At 43.7% G+C, this 18,662-nt stretch overlaps 1 protein-coding gene across 1 annotated transcript in view; it reads left to right on the top strand.

The window, feature by feature from the left end:
- Nucleotides 1-1,168: 1,168 nt before the first annotated feature.
- Nucleotides 1,169-18,662, top strand: part of LOC106574831 (vacuolar protein sorting-associated protein 8 homolog) — a 207,546-nt gene continuing 190,052 nt past the window's right edge. Inside the window, 8 exon segments of the mRNA XM_082963149.1 lie at nt 1,169-1,349; nt 1,729-1,797; nt 1,982-2,112; nt 2,742-2,838; nt 5,153-5,185; nt 6,705-6,759; nt 11,724-11,935; nt 12,036-12,103. Coding sequence (XP_082819275.1) covers nt 1,278-1,349; nt 1,729-1,797; nt 1,982-2,112; nt 2,742-2,838; nt 5,153-5,185; nt 6,705-6,759; nt 11,724-11,935; nt 12,036-12,103 — 737 coding nt within the window. The 5' untranslated portion in view covers nt 1,169-1,277.

The following is an 18,662-nucleotide window of genomic DNA, read 5'->3' as shown; positions in this document are numbered from 1 at the left end:
ATCAGTGCACAAGACACAGGCATCAACAACCAGGGTTGTGTAGGTTACTTTCTACATGTAATCTATTACAGTTACTAGTCACCTATCCAACACTGTAATTAGTCATGTAACTTTTGGATTACCCAAACTCAGTAATGTAATCTGATTACTTTCAGATACTTTTGGATTCATTTCACCATTAGAAGAAGACTAAAAAGATCCATCAAACGCATTTGGTGTGTCATCATAGTGGTCTCTGATTGGTGGTCATCATTTGGTGTGTCATCATAGTGGTCTCTGATTGGTGGTCATCATTTGGTGTGTCATCATAGTGGTCTCTGATTGGTGGTCATCATTTGGTGTGTCATCACTTGCCAGACTCACTCAGGTGGAACAAACTTAAACTTGCTCCTTTTTTCAATGCTGAATTTAATGACCTTGAGAAAACAGTATCTGTAATCTCATTACAATATTTTAGCTGGTTATGTAACTGATTACAGTTGCAGTTTTTTGTAATCAGTTACTCCCCAACTCTGTCAACAACAATGAGTATGTCATTATTTTGCTGTCTACTTCTAAACCTTTCAAGATGATAAGATGTTTTTTATCTAGGAAAATCTTGTTCAAACCACAGACTTTTATTTGGGATCACACTCAAAAGATTGGTCACACTCATCACTTTTGCCTGTATTTCGGAAATAGGACACAAGGAGGCAGCATTTAGCTACTCTTGATCATTTCAACACCATGTTGTAGTTAGTAGGCCGAAGTAGACTGTGTTTTGGACGCCCCCTGCTGGTTAAAAGCTACAATTACATTTTACAGAATCTTCATCCCTCCACCGCACATCAACCTCTTCCAAAGAGCCCATATTCCTAAATGGTTTCAGATTCGGAGTGCTGGTCGAGGATCAGTTTTGACCTGATCCTAGATCTGAGATTCTGAATACTGGCCGAGGACTCCTGGAATACCAGAGAGAGTGAAACATATCTGGGAAATAGAGATGGGAAGCTAGCTGGCAATACTGAACTCATTCATTTCACTCTAAAAGAGTGTGAAGTATTATACAAAATCCACACTTTTTGTTGGTATTTTTCGCTCAAGACAAAATGTTTCTGAACCTTGCCAAACGTTCCGAACACTGAATACACCCCTTCAGTCGTGACGTAGCACGTGACACACCGTTCTTCCGGTACAACAAGGAAGAGTAGAATCGGAGAGATGTGATACCGTTAGCTAGCTAATAATGTAGCTATTGTTTCGTTGTGTATCTACATGAATATATTTGACCTGTTACAATGTCAGGTTCACCAGATACACGCAGTTTGGTTTCTGCCTCATCCCAGCTCAATTTAATGGAAATAGATACGGTGAGTGGGACTGTCGCTTATGGCTGTTTCTCAACAGTTTCTGGTTTTCTTGATAGACTTGGTGGAGGTGGTAGATAGTTAGATAGCTAAACCTAGCATTTTTGGGGGGATAGATGCACTAAATATGAGAGTTTGTTTGTGCAATTAAAGCTGTAGGTAGCATTAGTATTATTTTACTGGTTGTCAAGTGTATAGCTTGCTAGTGGGTTACTTTGTTTTCATTTAGCCTAGCACTGCCATGTTTCTGCTATACGTTTAATATCCCATTAAAGATCGCTAGAACCATAGACTTAGGTAGAATAGTAATATAATGAGATGTCTAACGAGATAGACTTCATTGTGCTGAACACATATTGCATACCTTATCTATTCTCCTCAGATCGATGATAAAGAGTTTGACATTCCCCAAGTTGACACCCCGCCTACCCTGGAGAGCATCCTGAATGAGGTAACTCTCATCTTTCAGTAACTATACCTATTCTGTTTCACATGCTGCAGGAATCTGACAGCTTCTAGCTCCCTGACTTGTTACAGAACAACACAATGTTCTGTTAGGAAGTCAACACAGCGGGGTAGCCAGCCCTACATCATATCTGGGCTAACAGTTGTGATTCTTCCGTCTCCTGTTTTAGCCTGAGGATGAGGAGGAGCCCTTCATCCTGGAGGACACGTGTCTGCTGAACACAGAGAACATCGATGCCCACTCCTGTGAGACCTCCTCATTGGCCAGCTCCGACAGCGGAGACCGCACACACCTCAAACGGTAGCCAACACACACACACACACACACACACACACACACACACACACACACTCTCTCAGCTATGTCTTACTCTACTTGTGAGGACTTTTTAGGAACCAACAATTGATTCCCATTGAACATTATATTTTCCCTAAGCCTAACCTTATACCTAAGCCTAACCTTATACCTAAGCCTAACCAACCTAGCCTTGCCTTTACAAGTGAGGACCGGCAAAATGTCCTCACTTCTCTGAATTTTTGTTGGTTTACTATTATTGTGAGGACTTCTGGTACTCACAAGTATGGTAAAATGTGTGTACACACACACACACACACACACACACACACACACACACACACACACACACACACACACAGTTTTGTATTGCTATCTTTGTGGGGACCAAAGAATTGATTCCCAATCCAAAATCCTATTTTCTCTAACACTAAATGTAACCTAACTCCTAATGGGCATGTTGTGAGACCCTTCTGTGATGTGCTGTATTCAGCAGGTTATATTATGCATTACGGGTACAGTTCACTCTGACATTTGTCGTCGCAACTGAGATTCAAACCTAACTGTGTGTGTGTGTGCCTGTGTGTGTTTGTGCGCGTGCCCGTGCGCGTGTGTGTTTGTGCGCGTGTGTGTAGGAAGCGGAAGACAGTGGAGCTCAGCACTACAGTCCATGGCTCAGTGCTCCGACACTGCATCCTGAAAGGCATCTCTGCTCAGATAGTCTCAGCCGCTGTGAGTAACACACACACACACACACAACACCACACAACACCACACACACACACACACACAACACCACACACACATACACAACCAACACCACACACACATACACAACCAACACCACACACACACAACCAACACCACACACACACAACCAACACCACACACACAACCAACACCACACACACAACCAACACCACACACAACCAACACCACACACACAACCAACACCACACACACAACCAACACCACACACAACCAACACCACACACACCCAACACCACACACACAACCAACACCACACACACAACCAACACCACACACACAACCAACACCACACACACAACCAACACCACACACACAACCAACACCACACACACAACCAACACCACACACACAACCAACACCACACACACAACCAACACCACACACACAACCAACACCACACACACAACCAACACCACACACACAACCAACACCACACACACAACCAACACACACACACACAACCAACACCACACACACACAACCAACACCACACACACAACCAACACCACACACACAACCAACACCACACACACAACCAACACCACACACACAACCAACACCACACACACAACCAACACCACACACACAACCAACACCACACACACAACCAACACCACACACACAACCAACACCACACACACACACCAACACCACACACACACAACCAACACCACACACACACAACCAACACCACACACACACAACCAACACCACACACACAACCAACACCACACACACAACCAACACCACACACACAACCAACACCACACACACAACCAACACCACACACACAACCAACACCACACACACACAACCAACACCACACACACAACCAACACCACACACACAACCAACACCACACACACAACCAACACCACACACACAACCAACACCACGCACACAACCAACACCACGCACACAACCAACACCACACACACACACACCAACACCACCACACACACAACCAACACCACACACACACCAACCACACACCACACACACAACCAACACCACACACACAACCAACCCACCACACCACACCACACACAACCAACACCACACACACAACCAACACCACACACACAACCAACACCACCACACACACACAACCAACACCACACACACAACCAACACCACACACACACACCAACACCCACACACACAACCAACACCACACACACAACCAACACCACACACACAACCAACACCACACACACAACCAACACCACACACACACAACCAACACCACACACACACAACCAACACCACACACACACAACCAACACCACACACACACACACCAACACCACACACACACACACCAACACCACACACACACAACCAACACCACACACACACAACCAACACCACACACACAACCAACACCACACCACACAACCACACACGCACACACACAACCAACACCACACACACACCAACCACACCACCACACACACAACCAACACCACACACACACACACCAACACCACACACACAACCAACACCACACACACAACCAACACCACGCACACAACCAACACCACGCACACAACCAACACCACGCACACAACCAACACCACACACACAACCAACACCACACACACAACCAACACCCACACACACAACCAACACCACACACACAACCAACACCACGCACACACAACCAACACCACAGCACACAACCAACACCACACACACAACCAACACCACGCACACAACCAACACCACGCACACAACCAACACCACGCACACAACCAACACCACACACACACACACAACCAACACCACACACAACCAACACCACACACACAACCAACACCACCACACAACCAACACCACACACACAACCAACACCACACGCACAACCAACACCACACACGCACAACCAACACCACACACACAACCAACACCACACACACAACCAACACCACACACACAACCAACACCACACACGCACAACCAACACCACACACGCACAACCAACACCACACACGCACAACCAACACCACACACGCACAACCAACACCACACACGCACAACCAACACCACACACGCACAACCAACACCACACACACACACACAACCAACACCACACACGCACAACCAACACCACACGCACAACCAACACCACACACGCACAACCAACACCACACACACACACACACACACAACCAACGCCACACACACGCACAACCAACAACACAAACACAGCTTTCAATTTGTACAATTTGTACATGCATCACTGAAATGTACTTTTTCCTTCCTTGTTCTTCAGGACAAAGTAGATGCTGGACTGCCAACTGCAGTAGTAAGTATCATTATCACATACTATACTGCAGTGCTGCTTTCACCCTTTCTAGACTGTTCTCTAGTTAAATGTCTTCTCTCTGTTTCTAGACTGGTCCTGTTCTCTCTGTTTCTAGACTGGTCCTGTTCTCTCTGTTTCTAGACTGGTCCTGTTCTCTCTGTTTCTAGACTGGTCCTGTTCTCTCTGTTTCTAGACTGGTCCTGTGCTCTCTGTTTCTAGACTGGTCCTGTTCTCTCTGTTTCTAGACTGGTCCTGTTCTCTCTGTTTCTAGACTGGTCCTGTTCTCTCTGTTTCTAGACTGGTCCTGTTCTCTCTGTTTCTAGACTGGTCCTGTTCTCTCTGTTTCTAGACTGGTCCTGTTCTCTCTGTTTCTAGACTGGTCCTGTTCTCTCTGTTTCTAGACTGGTCCTGTTCTCTCTGTTTCTAGACTGGTCCTGTTCTCTCTGTTTCTAGACTGGTCCTGTTCTCTCTGTTTCTAGACTGGTCCTGTTCTCTCTGTTTCTAGACTGGTCCTGTTCTCTCTGTTTCTAGACTGGTCCTGTTCTCTCTGTTTCTAGACTGGTTCTGTTCTCTCTGTTTCTAGACTGGTCCTGTTCTCTCTGTTTCTAGACTGGTCCTGTTCTCTCTGTTTCTAGACTGGTCCTGTTCTCTCTGTTTCTAGACTGGTCCTGTTCTCTCTGTTTCTAGACTGGTCCTGTTCTCTCTGTTTCTAGACTGGTCCTGTTCTCTCTGTTTCTAGACTGGTCCTGTTCTCTCTGTTTCTAGACTGGTCCTGTTCTCTCTGTTTCTAGACTGGTCCTGTTCTCTCTGTTTCTAGACTGGTCCTGTTCTCTCTGTTTCTAGACTGGTCCTGTTCTCTCTGTTTCTAGACTGGTCCTGTTCTCTCTGTTTCTAGACTGGTCCTGTTCTCTCTGTTTCTAGACTGGTCCTGTTCTCTCTGTTTCTAGACTGGTCCTGTTCTCTCTGTTTCTAGACTGGTCCTGTTCTCTCTGTTTCTAGACTGGTCCTGTTCTCTCTGTTTCTAGACTGGTCCTGTTCTCTCTGTTTCTAGACTGGTCCTGTTCTCTCTGTTTCTAGACTGGTCCTGTTCTCTCTGTTTCTAGACTGGTCCTGTTCTCTCTGTTTCTAGACTGGTCCTGTTCTCTCTGTTTCTAGACTGGTCCTGTTCTCTCTGTTTCTAGACTGGTCCTGTTCTCTCTGTTTCTAGACTGGTCCTGTTCTCTCTGTTTCTAGACTGGTCCTGTTCTCTCTGTTTCTAGACTGGTCCTGTTCTCTCTGTTTCTAGACTGGTCCTGTTCTCTCTGTTTCTAGACTGGTCCTGTTCTCTCTGTTTCTAGACTGGTCCTGTTCTCTCTGTTTCTAGACTGGTCCTGTTCTCTCTGTTTCTAGACTGGTCCTGTTCTCTCTGTTTCTAGACTGGTCCTGTTCTCTCTGTTTCTAGACTGGTCCTGTTCTCTCTGTTTCTAGACTGGTCCTGTTCTCTCTGTTTCTAGACTGGTCCTGTTCTCTCTGTTTCTAGACTGTGTCCGGTGTGATCGTAGTGGGAACGTCTCATGGCCTGGCTCTAGTGTTTGGTAAGTCCTTAACATATCAGTGATTAGTACTACAGTCATATAATCATTGACATGATCCAGTGCAATGCATGGTTAAGGACAAGGTAGTAACTAACTAACTACGTTGAGGTTGTGTGAACTATGAATTCAACTGAAGATTGTTATATATTTAGTTGGTTGTTTTCTCTCTGTCTGTCTGGGCTAACTCTGAATGGACAGGAAAAGGTACATTCCGCCAATAGGTCTCTCTGTCTTTCTCTCTCTGTCTGTCTCTCTCTCTCTGTTTTTCTGTCTGTCTCTCTCTGTCTGTCTGTGTCTGTTTCTCTCTCTCTCTCTGTCTCTCTTTCTCTGTCTCTCTGTACAGTCATATTGTAAACATTGTGCTCTCTGTACTAGAGGTCGACCGATTAATCGGAATGGCCGATTTCAATTTTTCATAACAATCGGTAAGCGGTATTTTTGGACGGCGATTTTTTTTTTTTGAAATGTATTTTGTAATTTTTTACACTTTTATTTAACTAGGTAAGTCAGATTAAGAACACATTCTTATTTTCAATGACGGCCTAGGAACGGGGGTTAACTGCCTTGTTCAGGGGCAGAACAACAGATTTTTACCTTGTCACCTCGGGGATTCGTTTTTGCAACCTTCCGGTTACTAGTCCAACGCTCTAACCACCTGCCTTACATTGCACTCCACGAGGAGCCTGTGTGGCAGGCTGACTACCTGTTACGCGAGGGCAGCAAGAAACCAAGGTAAGTTGCTTGCTAGCATTAAACTTATCTTATAAAAAACGATCAATCTTAACATAATCACTAGTTAACTACACATGGTTGATGATATTACTAGTTTATCTAACGTGTCCTGCGTTGCATATAATCGATGCGGTGCCTGTTAATTTCTCATTGAATCACAGCCTACTTCGACAAACGGGTGATGATTTAATAAGCGCATTTGCGAAAAAAGTACTGTCGTTGCACCAATGTACCTAACCATAAACATCAATGCCTTTCTTTAAAATCAATACACAAGTATATATTTTTAAACCTGCATATTTAATTCATATTGCCTGCTAACATGAATTTCTTATAACTAGGGGAGTTGTGTCACTTCTCTTGCGTTCCGTACAAGCAGTCAGGGTATATACAGCAGTTTGGGCCGCCTGGCTCGTTGCGAACTGTGTGAAGTCCATTTATTCCTAACAAAGGCTGTAATTAATTTGCCAGAATTGTACATAATTATGACATACCATTGAAGGTTGTGCAATGTAACAGGAATATTTAGACTTAGGGATGCCACCCGTTAGATAAAATACGGACCGGTTCCGTATTTCACTGAAAGAAAAAACGTTTTGTTTTCGAAAAACGTTTCTGTGTGTTTTTATGTTCTAATTAAGTCTATGATTTGATAGAGCAGTCTGAGCGGTGGTAGGCACCAGCAGGCTCGTAAGCATTCATTCAAACAGCACTTTTGTGCGTTTTGCCAGCAGCTCTTCGCTGTGCTTCAAGAATTGCGCTGTTTATGACTTCAAGCCTATCAACTCCCGAGATTAGGCTGGTGTAACCGATGTGAAATGGCTAGCTAGTTAGCTGGGTGCGCTCTAATATCGTTTTAAACGTCACTCGCTCTGAGACTTGGAGTAGTTGTTCCCCTTGCTCTGCATGGGTAACGCTGCTTCGAGGGTGGCTGTTGTCGATGTGTTCCTGGTTCGAGCCCAGGTAGGAGCGAGGAGAGGGACGGAAGCTATACTGTTACACTGGCAATACTAAAGTGCCTATAAGAACATCCAATAGTCAAAGGTGTATGAAATACAAATCGTATAGAGAGAAATAGTCCTATAATTCCTATAATAACTACAACCTAAAACTTCTTACCTGGGAATATTGAAGACTCATGTTAAAAGGACCTACCAGCTTTCATATGTTCTCATGTTCTGAGCAAGGAACTTAAATGTTAGCTTTTTTACATGGCACATATTGCACTTTTACTTTCTTCTCCAACCCTTTGTTTTTGCATTATTTAAACCAAATTGAGCATGTTTCATTATTTATTTGAGGCTAAATTGATCGTATTTATGCATTATATTAAGTTAAAATAAGTGTTCATTCAGTAATGTTGTAATTGTCATTATTACAAATAATAATAAATAAAAAAATCTGCCGATTAATCGGTAGCGGCTTTTTTTTGGCCCTCCAATAATCAGTATCGGCGTTGAAAAATCATAATCGGTCGACCTCAACTCTGTACAGTCATATTGTAGACATCGGTCTCTCTGTACAGTCATATTGTAGACATCTGTCTCTCTGTACAGTCATATTGTAGTCATTGGTCTCTCTGTACAGTCATATTGTAGACATTGGTCTCTCTGTACAGTCATATTGTAGACATCGGTCTCTCTGTACAGTCATATTGTACACATCTGTCTCTCTGTACAGTCATATTGTAGTCATTGGTCTCTCTCTACAGTCATATTGTAGACATTGGTCTCTCTGTACAGTCATATTGTAGACATCTGTCTCTCTGTACAGTCATATTGTAGACATCGGTCTCTCTGTACAGTCATATTGTAGACATCGGTCTCTCTGTACAGTCATATTGTAGACATCGGTCTCTCTGTACAGTCATATTGTAGACATCGGTCTCTGTCTCTCTGTACAGTCATATTGTAGACATTGGTCTCTCTGTACAGTCATATTGTAGACATCGGTCTCTCTGTACAGTCATATTGTAGACATCGGTCTCTCTGTACAGTCATATTGTAGACATCTGTCTCTCTGTACAGTCATATTGTAGACATCGGTCTCTCTGTACAGTCATATTGTAGACATCGGTCTCAACATCAGCATGTTAACATATTGTCTGCACATGCTATTTCATTTCTCCAACTGGTTTTTGAATAAGGTTGTTTGTCTGTGTGTCATTCATCCGGCTGGTTCAGACATGTGTTGTTGTATTTAGTGTGGTTGTCATTCATCCGGCTGGTTCAGACATGTGTTGTTGTATTTAGTGTGGTTGTCATTCATCCGGCTGGTTCAGACATGTGTTGTTGTATTTAGTGTGGTTGTCATTCATCCGGCTGGTTCAGACATGTGTTGTTGTATTTAGTGTGGTTGTCATTCATCCGGCTGGTTCAGACATGTGTTGTTGTATTTAGTGTGGTTGTCATTCATCCGGCTGGTTCAGACATGTGTTGTTGTATTTAGTGTGGTTGTCATTCATCCGGCTGGTTCAGACATGTGTTGTTGTATTTAGTGTGGTTGTCATTCATCCGGCTGGTTCAGACATGTGTTGTTGTATTTAGTGTGGTTGTCATTCATCCGGCTGGTTCAGACATGTGTTGTTGTATTTAGTGTGGTTGTCATTCATCCGGCTGGTTCAGACATGTGTTGTTGTATTTAGTGTGGTTGTCATTCATCCGGCTGGTTCAGACATGTGTTGTTGTATTTAGTGTGGTTGTCATTCATCCGGCTGGTTCAGACATGTGTTGTTGTATTTAGTGTGGTTGTCATTCATCCGGCTGGTTCAGACATGTGTTGTTGTATTTAGTGTGGTTGTCATTCATCCGGCTGGTTCAGACATGTGTTGTTGTATTTAGTGTGGTTGTCATTCATCCGGCTGGTTCAGACATGTGTTGTTGTATTTAGTGTGGTTGTCATTCATCCGGCTGGTTCAGACATGTGTTGTTGTATTTAGTGTGGTTGTCATTCATCCGGCTGGTTCAGACATGTGTTGTTGTATTTAGTGTGGTTGTCATTCATCCGGCTGGTTCAGACATGTGTTGTTGTATTTAGTGTGGTTGTCATTCATCCGGCTGGTTCAGACATGTGTTGTTGTATTTAGTGTGGTTGTCATTCATCCGGCTGGTTCAGACATGTGTTGTTGTATTTAGTGTGGTTGTCATTCATCCGGCTGGTTCAGACATGTGTTGTTGTATTTAGTGTGGTTGTCATTCATCCGGTTGGTTCAGACATGTGTTGTTGTATTTAGTGTGGTTGTCATTCATCCGGCTGGTTAAGACATGTGTTGTTGTATTTAGTGTGGTTGTCATTCATCCGGCTGGTTCAGACATGTGTTGTTGTATTTAGTGTGGTTGTCATTCATCCGGCTGGTTCAGACATGTGTTGTTGTATTTAGTGTGGTTGTCATTCATCCGGCTGGTTCAGACATGTGTTGTTGTATTTAGTGTGGTTGTCATTCATCCGGCTGGTTCAGACATGTGTTGTTGTATTTAGTGTGGTTGTCATTCATCCGGCTGGTTCAGACATGTGTTGTTGTATTTAGTGTGGTTGTCATTCATCCGGTTGGTTCAGACATGTGTTGTTGTATTTAGTGTGGTTGTCATTCATCCGGTTGGTTCAGACATGTGTTGTTGTATTTAGTGTGGTTGTCATTCATCCGGCTGGTTCAGACATGTGTTGTTGTATTTAGTGTGGTTGTCATTCATCCGGCTGGTTCAGACATGTGTTGTTGTATTTAGTGTGGTTGTCATTCATCCGGCTGGTTCAGACATGTGTTGTTGTATTTAGTGTGGTTGTCATTCATCCGGCTGGTTCAGACATGTGTTGTTGTATTTAGTGTGGTTGTCATTCATCCGGCTGGTTCAGACATGTGTTGTTGTATTTAGTGTGGTTGTCATTCATCTGGCTGGTTAAGACATGTGTTGTTGTATTTAGTGTGGTTGTCATTCATCCGGCTGGTTCAGACATGTGTTGTTGTATTTAGTGTGGTTGTCATTCATCCGGCTGGTTCAGACATGTGTTGTTGTATTTAGTGTGGTTGTCATTCACTACTGTGTGGAGCGTGTTTTTGGTTTGATTTATGCTCTAAGCAGAAAATGTGTTTTGACAAATCTCCATATGTTTTCTAAAGACTGACTGTCCCAGTGTCACTGCTGTTGTTCTATGACAGTACAAGAGTTAAGAGTGGCCTCTCCCATAGTGCTTGGCTCCACAGTGTGTTGCCTGATGGGTAATGCGGTTTATTTCAGATCTGAACCAGGCTCTCCGTTTGTGCTTGGGAAGCACGGCGACAGGGGCGGAGTATGGAGCCGTCTCCGCCCTCAGCATCAACCACCACTGCACCCGCCTGCTCTGTGGCTTCGCCAAGGGACATATCACCATGTGGGATCTGGCCAATGGGAAGCTTCTGCGAAGCATTACGGACGCTCACCCACCCGGCACCGCCGTCTTACATGTCAAGGTAGTCTGGCAGTAAAAGTCAACTTGAATGGAAATGTGTCTTCTGCTCAGATGGTCTCTATTGAGCTCCTCTGTTGTCCCTCTCTCTCTCTCTCTCTCAGTTCACTGATGACCCTACGCTGGCAGTGTGCAACGACAGTGGTGGCTCTGTGTTTGAGCTGGCTTTCAGGTAATACTCATTTGTCTCCTCAGAGATTGTGTGTGTGAAGCTACCTGCAGTGACCTGCAGGGGGCAGTATTGCTCTGCACACAGTAGGACTGATGTGCTGGTTGACTGCAGTCCCTGCGGACACTGTGGGCGGGTGGGTTCAGGGCCATGAAGTATTGTGTGGATGAAGGGCGGGTGGGTGGCGTGCGGGTTGAATAAAGGGAAAACATTGCATCAAAAAATCCATAAATGTATTACTAGTTTGCATATCTATAGGCTACATACAGTTTTTTCTTTCATTGTGTTTATCTGGCATTAGTGTGTAAGCCTAACTGTTAGGGCCAAATAGAGTACAACAACATGAAGGTTTTATCTACAACTGCACTCTGGTGAACATAGTGTAGGTGGATATTTAAACCAATGGGTCCAAATTGAGGCAAACATGACGTTCTGTAGCCTGTTGCAGTCCATAAAGGACAGAACGTCAAAATAAAGAACAATATTACACAGTAGCAACCAAACGGCTACCAAATACAAAACACATCAAATCAAATCAAATCAAATTTATTTTTATATAGCCCTTCGTACATCAGCTGATATTCTCAAAGTGCTGTACAGAAACCCAGCCTAAAACCCCAAACAGCAAGCAAAGCATGTGAAAGAAGCACGGTGGCTAGGAAAAACTCCCTAGGAAAAACTCCCTAGAAAGGCCAAAAACCTAGGAAGAAACCTAGAGAGGAACCAGGCTATGAGGGGTGGCCAGTCCTCTTCTGGCTGTGCAGGGTGGATATTAAAACAGAACATGGTCAAAATGTTAAAATGTTAAAATGTTCATAAATGACCAGCATGGTCAAATAATAATAATCATAGTAGTTGTCGAGGGTGCAACAAGCACGTCCGGTGAACAGGTCAGGGTTCCATAGCCGCAGGCAGAACAGTTGAAACTGGAGCAGCAGCACGGCCAGGTGGACTGGGGACAGCAAGGAGTCATCATACCAGGTAGTCCTGAGGCATGGTCCTAGGGCTCAGGTCCTCCGAGAGAAAGACAGAAAGAGAGAAAGAGAGAATTAGAGAGAGCATATTTAAATACACACAGGACACCGGATAAGACAAGAGAAATACTCCAGATGTAACAGACTGACCCTAGCCCCCCGACACATAAACTACTGCAGCATAAATACTGGAGGCTGAGACAGGAGGGATCAGAAGACACTGTGGCCCCATCCGATGATACCCCCGGACAGGGCCAAACAGGCAGGATATAACCCCACCCACTTTGCCAAAGCACAGCCCCCACACCACTAGAGGGATGTCTCCAACCACCAACTTACCGTCCTAAGACAAGGCCGAGTATAGCCCACAACGATCTCCGCCATGGCACAACCCAAGGGGGGGGGGGGGGGGGGGCGCCAACCCAGACAGGAAGACCACGTCAGTGACTCAACCCACTCAAGTGACGCACCCCTCCCATGGACGGCATGGAAGAACACCAGTAGGCCAGTGACTCAGCCTCTGTAAAAGGGTTAGAGGCAGAGAATCCCAGTGGAAAGAGGGGAACCGGCAAGGCAGAGACAGCAAGGGCGGTTCGTTGCTCCAGCCTTTCCGTTCACCTTCACACTCCTGGGCCAGACTATACTTAATCATAGGACCTACTGAAGAGATAAGTCTTCAGTAAAGACTTAAAGGTTGAGACTGAGTCTGCGTCTCTCACATTGGTAGGCAGACCATTCCATAAAAATGGAGCTCTATAGGAGAAAGCCCTACCTCCAGCCGTTTGCTTAGAAATTCTAGGGACAATTAGGAGGCCTGCGTCTTGTGACCGTAGCGTACGTGTAGGTATGTACGGCAGGACCAAATCGGAAAGATAGGTAGGAGCAAGCCCATGTAATGCTTTGTAGGTTAGCAGTAAAACCTTGAAATCAGCCCTTGCCTTAACAGGAAGCCAGTGTAGGGAGGCTAACACTGGAGTAATATGATCAAATTTTTTGGTTCTAGTCAGGATTCTAGCAGCCGTATTTAGCACTAACTGAAGTTTATTTAGTGCTTTATCCGGGTAGCCGGAAAGTAGAGCATTGCAGTAGTCCAGCCTAGAAGTAACAAAAGCATGGATTAATTTTTCTGCGTCATTTTTGGACAGAAAATTTCTGATTTTTGCAATGTTACGTAGATGGAAAAAAGCTGTCCTTGAAACAGTCTTGATATGTTCTTCAAAAGAGAGATCAGGGTCCAGAGTAACGCCGAGGTCCTTCACAGTTTTATTTGAGACGACTGTACAACCATCCAGATTAATTGTCAGATTCAACAGAAGATCTCTTTGTTTCTTGGGACCTAGAACAAGCATCTCTGTTTTGTCCGAGTTTAAAAGTAGAAAGTTTGCAGCCATCCACTTCTTTATGTCTGAAACACAGGCTTCTAGCGAGGGCAATTTTGGGGCTTCACCATGTTTCATTGAAATGTACAGCTGTGTGTCGTCTGCATAGCAGTGAAATTTAACATTATGTTTTCGAATGACATCCCCAAGAGGTAAAATATATAGTGAAAACAATAGTGGTCCTAAAACGGAACCTTGAGGAACACCGAAATTTACAATTGATTTGTCAGAGGACAAACCATTCACAGAGACAAACTGATATCTTTCCGACAGATAAGATCTAAACCAGGCCAGAACTTGTCCATGTAGACCAATTTGGGTTTCCAATCTCTCCAAAAGAATGTGGTGATCGATGGTATCAAAAGCGGCACTAAGATCTAGGAGCACGAGGACAGATGCAGAGCCTCGGTCTGACGTCATTAAAAGGTCATTTACCACCTTCACAAGTGCAGTCTCAGTGCTATGATGGGGTCTAAAACCAGACTGAAGCGTTTCGTATACATTGTTTGTCTTCAGGAAGGCAGTCAGTTGCTGTGCAACAGCTTTTTCTAAAATTTTGGAGAGGAATGGAAGATTCGATATAGGCCGATAGTTTTTTATAATTTCTGGATCAAGATTCGGCTTTTTCAAGAGAGGCTTTATTACTGCCACTTTTAGTGAGCTTGGTACACATCCGGTGGATAGAGAGCCGTTTATTATGTTCAACATAGGAGGGCCAAGCACAGGAAGCAGCTCTTTCAGTAGTTTAGTTGGAATAGGGTCCAGTATGCAGCTTGAGGGTTTGGAGGCCATGATTATTTTCATCATTGCGTCAAGAGATATAGTACTAAAACACTTTAGTATCTCCCTTGATCCTAGGTCCTGGCAGAGTTGTGCAGACTCAGGACAATGGAGCTTTGGAGGAATACCCAGATTTAAAGAGGAGTCTGTAATTTGCTTTCTAATGATCATGATCTTTTCCTCAAAGAAGTTCATAAATTTATTACTGCTGAAGTGAAAGCCATCCTCCATTTGCGAAGGCTGCTTTTTAGTTAGCTTTGCGACAGTATCAAAAAGAAATTTCGGATTGTTCTTATTTTCCTCAATTAAGTTGGAAAAATAGGATGATCGAGCAGCAGTAAGGGCTCTTCGATACTGCACGGTACTGTCTTTCCAAGCTAGTCGGAAGACTTCCAGTTTGGTGTGGCGCCATTTCCGTTCCAATTTTCTGGAAGCTTGCTTCAGAGCTCGTGTATTTTCTGTATACCAGGGAGCTAGTTTCTTATGACAGATGTTTTTAGTTTTTAGGGGTGCAACTGCATCTAGGGTATTGCGCAAGGTTAAATTGAGTTCCTCGGTTAGGTGGTTAACTGATTTTTGTCCTCTGACGTCCTTGGGTAGGCAGAGGCAGTCTGGAAGGGCATCAAGGAATCTTTGGGTTGTCTGAGAATTTATAGCACGACTTTTAATGCTCCTTGGTTGGGGTCTGAGCAGATTATTTGTTGCAATTGCAAACGTAATAAAATGGTGGTCCGATAGTCCAGGATTATGAGGAAAAACATTTAGATCCACAACATTTATTCCATGGGACAAAACTAGGTCCAGAGTATGACTGTGGCAGTGAGTAGGTCCAGAGACATGTTGGACAAAACCCACTGAGTCGATGATGGGAGGGGCAGAAAACAGTTTTCAACCAGCGATTGAGTTGTGAGACTCTGCTGTAGAGCTCATCACTCCCCCTAACATCAACACTATAACAGTCTATAACAGTCTATAACAGTCTATAACAGTCTATAACAGTCCCAGTCTATAACAGTCTATAACAGTCTATAACAGGCCCAGTCTATAACAGACTATAACAGTCTATAACAGTCTATAACAGTCTATAACAGTCTATAACAGACTATAACAGTCTATAACAGGCCCAGTCTATAACAGTCTATAACAGTCTATAACAGTCTATAACAGTCTATAACAGGCCCAGACTATAACAGTCTATAACAGGCCCAGTCTATAACAGTCTATAACAGTCCCAGACTATAACAGTCTATAACAGTCTATAACAGACTAACAGTCTATAACAGGCCCAGTCTATAACAGTCTATAACAGACTATAACAGTCCCAGTCTATAACAGACTATAACAGGCCCAGTCTATAACAGACTATAACAGGCCCAGTCTATAACAGACTATAACAGTCCCAGACTATAACAGACTATAACAGTCTATAACAGGCCCAGTCTATAACAGTCTATAACAGACTATAACAGTCCCAGTCTATAACAGTCTATAACAGGCCCAGTCTATAACAGTCTATAACAGTCCCAGTCTATAAGACTATAACAGTCCCAGTCTATAACAGACTATAACAGGCCCAGTCTATAACAGTCTATAACAGACTATAACAGTCCCAGTCTATAACAGACTATAACAGGCCCAGTCTATAACAGTCTATAACAGGCCCAGTCTATAACAGTCTATAACAGACTATAACAGTCCCAGTCTATAACAGACTATAACAGGCCCAGTCTATAACAGACTATAACATGCCCAGTCTATAACAGACTATAACAGACTATAACAGTCCCAGTCTATAACAGACTATAACAGGCCCAGTCTATAACAGACTATAACAGGCCCAGTCTATAACAGACTATAACAATCCCAGTCTATAACAGACTATAACAGGCACAGTCTATAACAGGCCCAGTCTATAACAGTCTATAACAGTCCCAGTCTATAACAGTCTATAACAGTCCCAGTCTATAACAGACTATAACAGGCCCAGTCTATAACAGACTATAACAGGCCCAGTCTATAACAGTCTATAACAGGCCCAGTCTATAACAGACTATAACAGGCCCAGTCTATAACAGTCTATAACAGGCCCAGTCTATAACAGTCTATAACAGGCCCAGTCTATAACAGTCTATAACAGGCCCAGTCTATTACAGTCTATAACAGGCCCAGTCTATAACAGGCCCAGTCTATAACAGACTATAACAGGCCCAGTCTATAACAGACTATAACAGGCCCAGTCTATAACAGACTATAACAGGCCCAGTCTATAACAGACTATAACAGGCCCAGTCTATAACAGTCTATAACAGGCCCAGTCTAAAACAGTCTATAACAGGCCCAGTCTAAAACAGTCTATAACAGGCCCAGTCTAAAACAGTCTATAACAGGCCCAGTCTATAACAGTCTATAACAGGCCCAGTCTATAACAGTCTATAACAGACTATAACAGGCCCAGACTATAACAGACTATAACAGTCCCAGACTATAACAGACTATAACAGTCCCAGTGTATAACAGACTATAACAGTCCCAGTCTATAACAGTCTATAACAGGCCCAGTCTATAACAGTCTATAACAGGCCCAGTCTATAACAGACTATAACAGGCCCAGTCTATAACAGTCTATAACAGGCCCAGTCTATAACAGTCTATAACAGGCCCAGTCTATAACGGACTATAACAGTCTATAACAGTCTATAACAGGCCCAGTCTATAACAGTCTATAACAGGCCCAGTCTATAACAGTCTATAACAGGCCCAGTCTATAACAGACTATAACAGTCCCAGTCTATAACAGACTATAACTGTCCCAGTCTATAACAGACTATAACATGCCCAGTCTATAACAGTCTATAACAGGCCCAGACTATAACAGTCTATAACAGACTATAGCAGGCCCAGTCTATAACAGACTATAACAGGCCCAGTCTATAACAGACTATAGCAGGCCCAGACTATAACAGGCCCAGTCTGTAACAGACTATAACAGACTATAATAGGCCCTGTCTATAACAGACTATAGCAGGCCCAGTCTATAACAGACTATAACAGGCCCAGACTATAACAGACTATAACAGGCCCAGACTATAACAGACTATAACAGGCCCAGTCTATAACAGGCCCAGTCTAAAACAGACTATAACAGGCCCAGTCTATAACAGACTATAACAGGCCCAGTCTATAACAGACTATAACAGGCCCAGTCTATAACAGACTATAACAGGCCCAGTCTATAACAGGCCCAGTCTATAACAGGCCCAGTCTATAACAAACTATAGCAGGCCCAGTCTATTACAGACTATAGCAGGCCCAGTCTATTACAGACTATAGCAGGCCCAGTCTATAACAGACTATAACAGGCACAGTCTATAACAGGCCTCGTCTATAACAGACTATAACAGGCCCAGTCTGTAACAGACTATAACAGGC

This window comes from Salmo salar, chromosome 16 (genome assembly GCF_965601325.2).
Source record: "Salmo salar chromosome 16, fSalSal1, whole genome shotgun sequence".
In the NCBI taxonomy this organism is placed as follows: domain Eukaryota; kingdom Metazoa; phylum Chordata; class Actinopteri; order Salmoniformes; family Salmonidae; genus Salmo; species Salmo salar.
The sequence above is the reverse complement of the archived record's forward strand: the minus strand, read 5'-3'. Positions and strand labels throughout refer to the sequence as shown.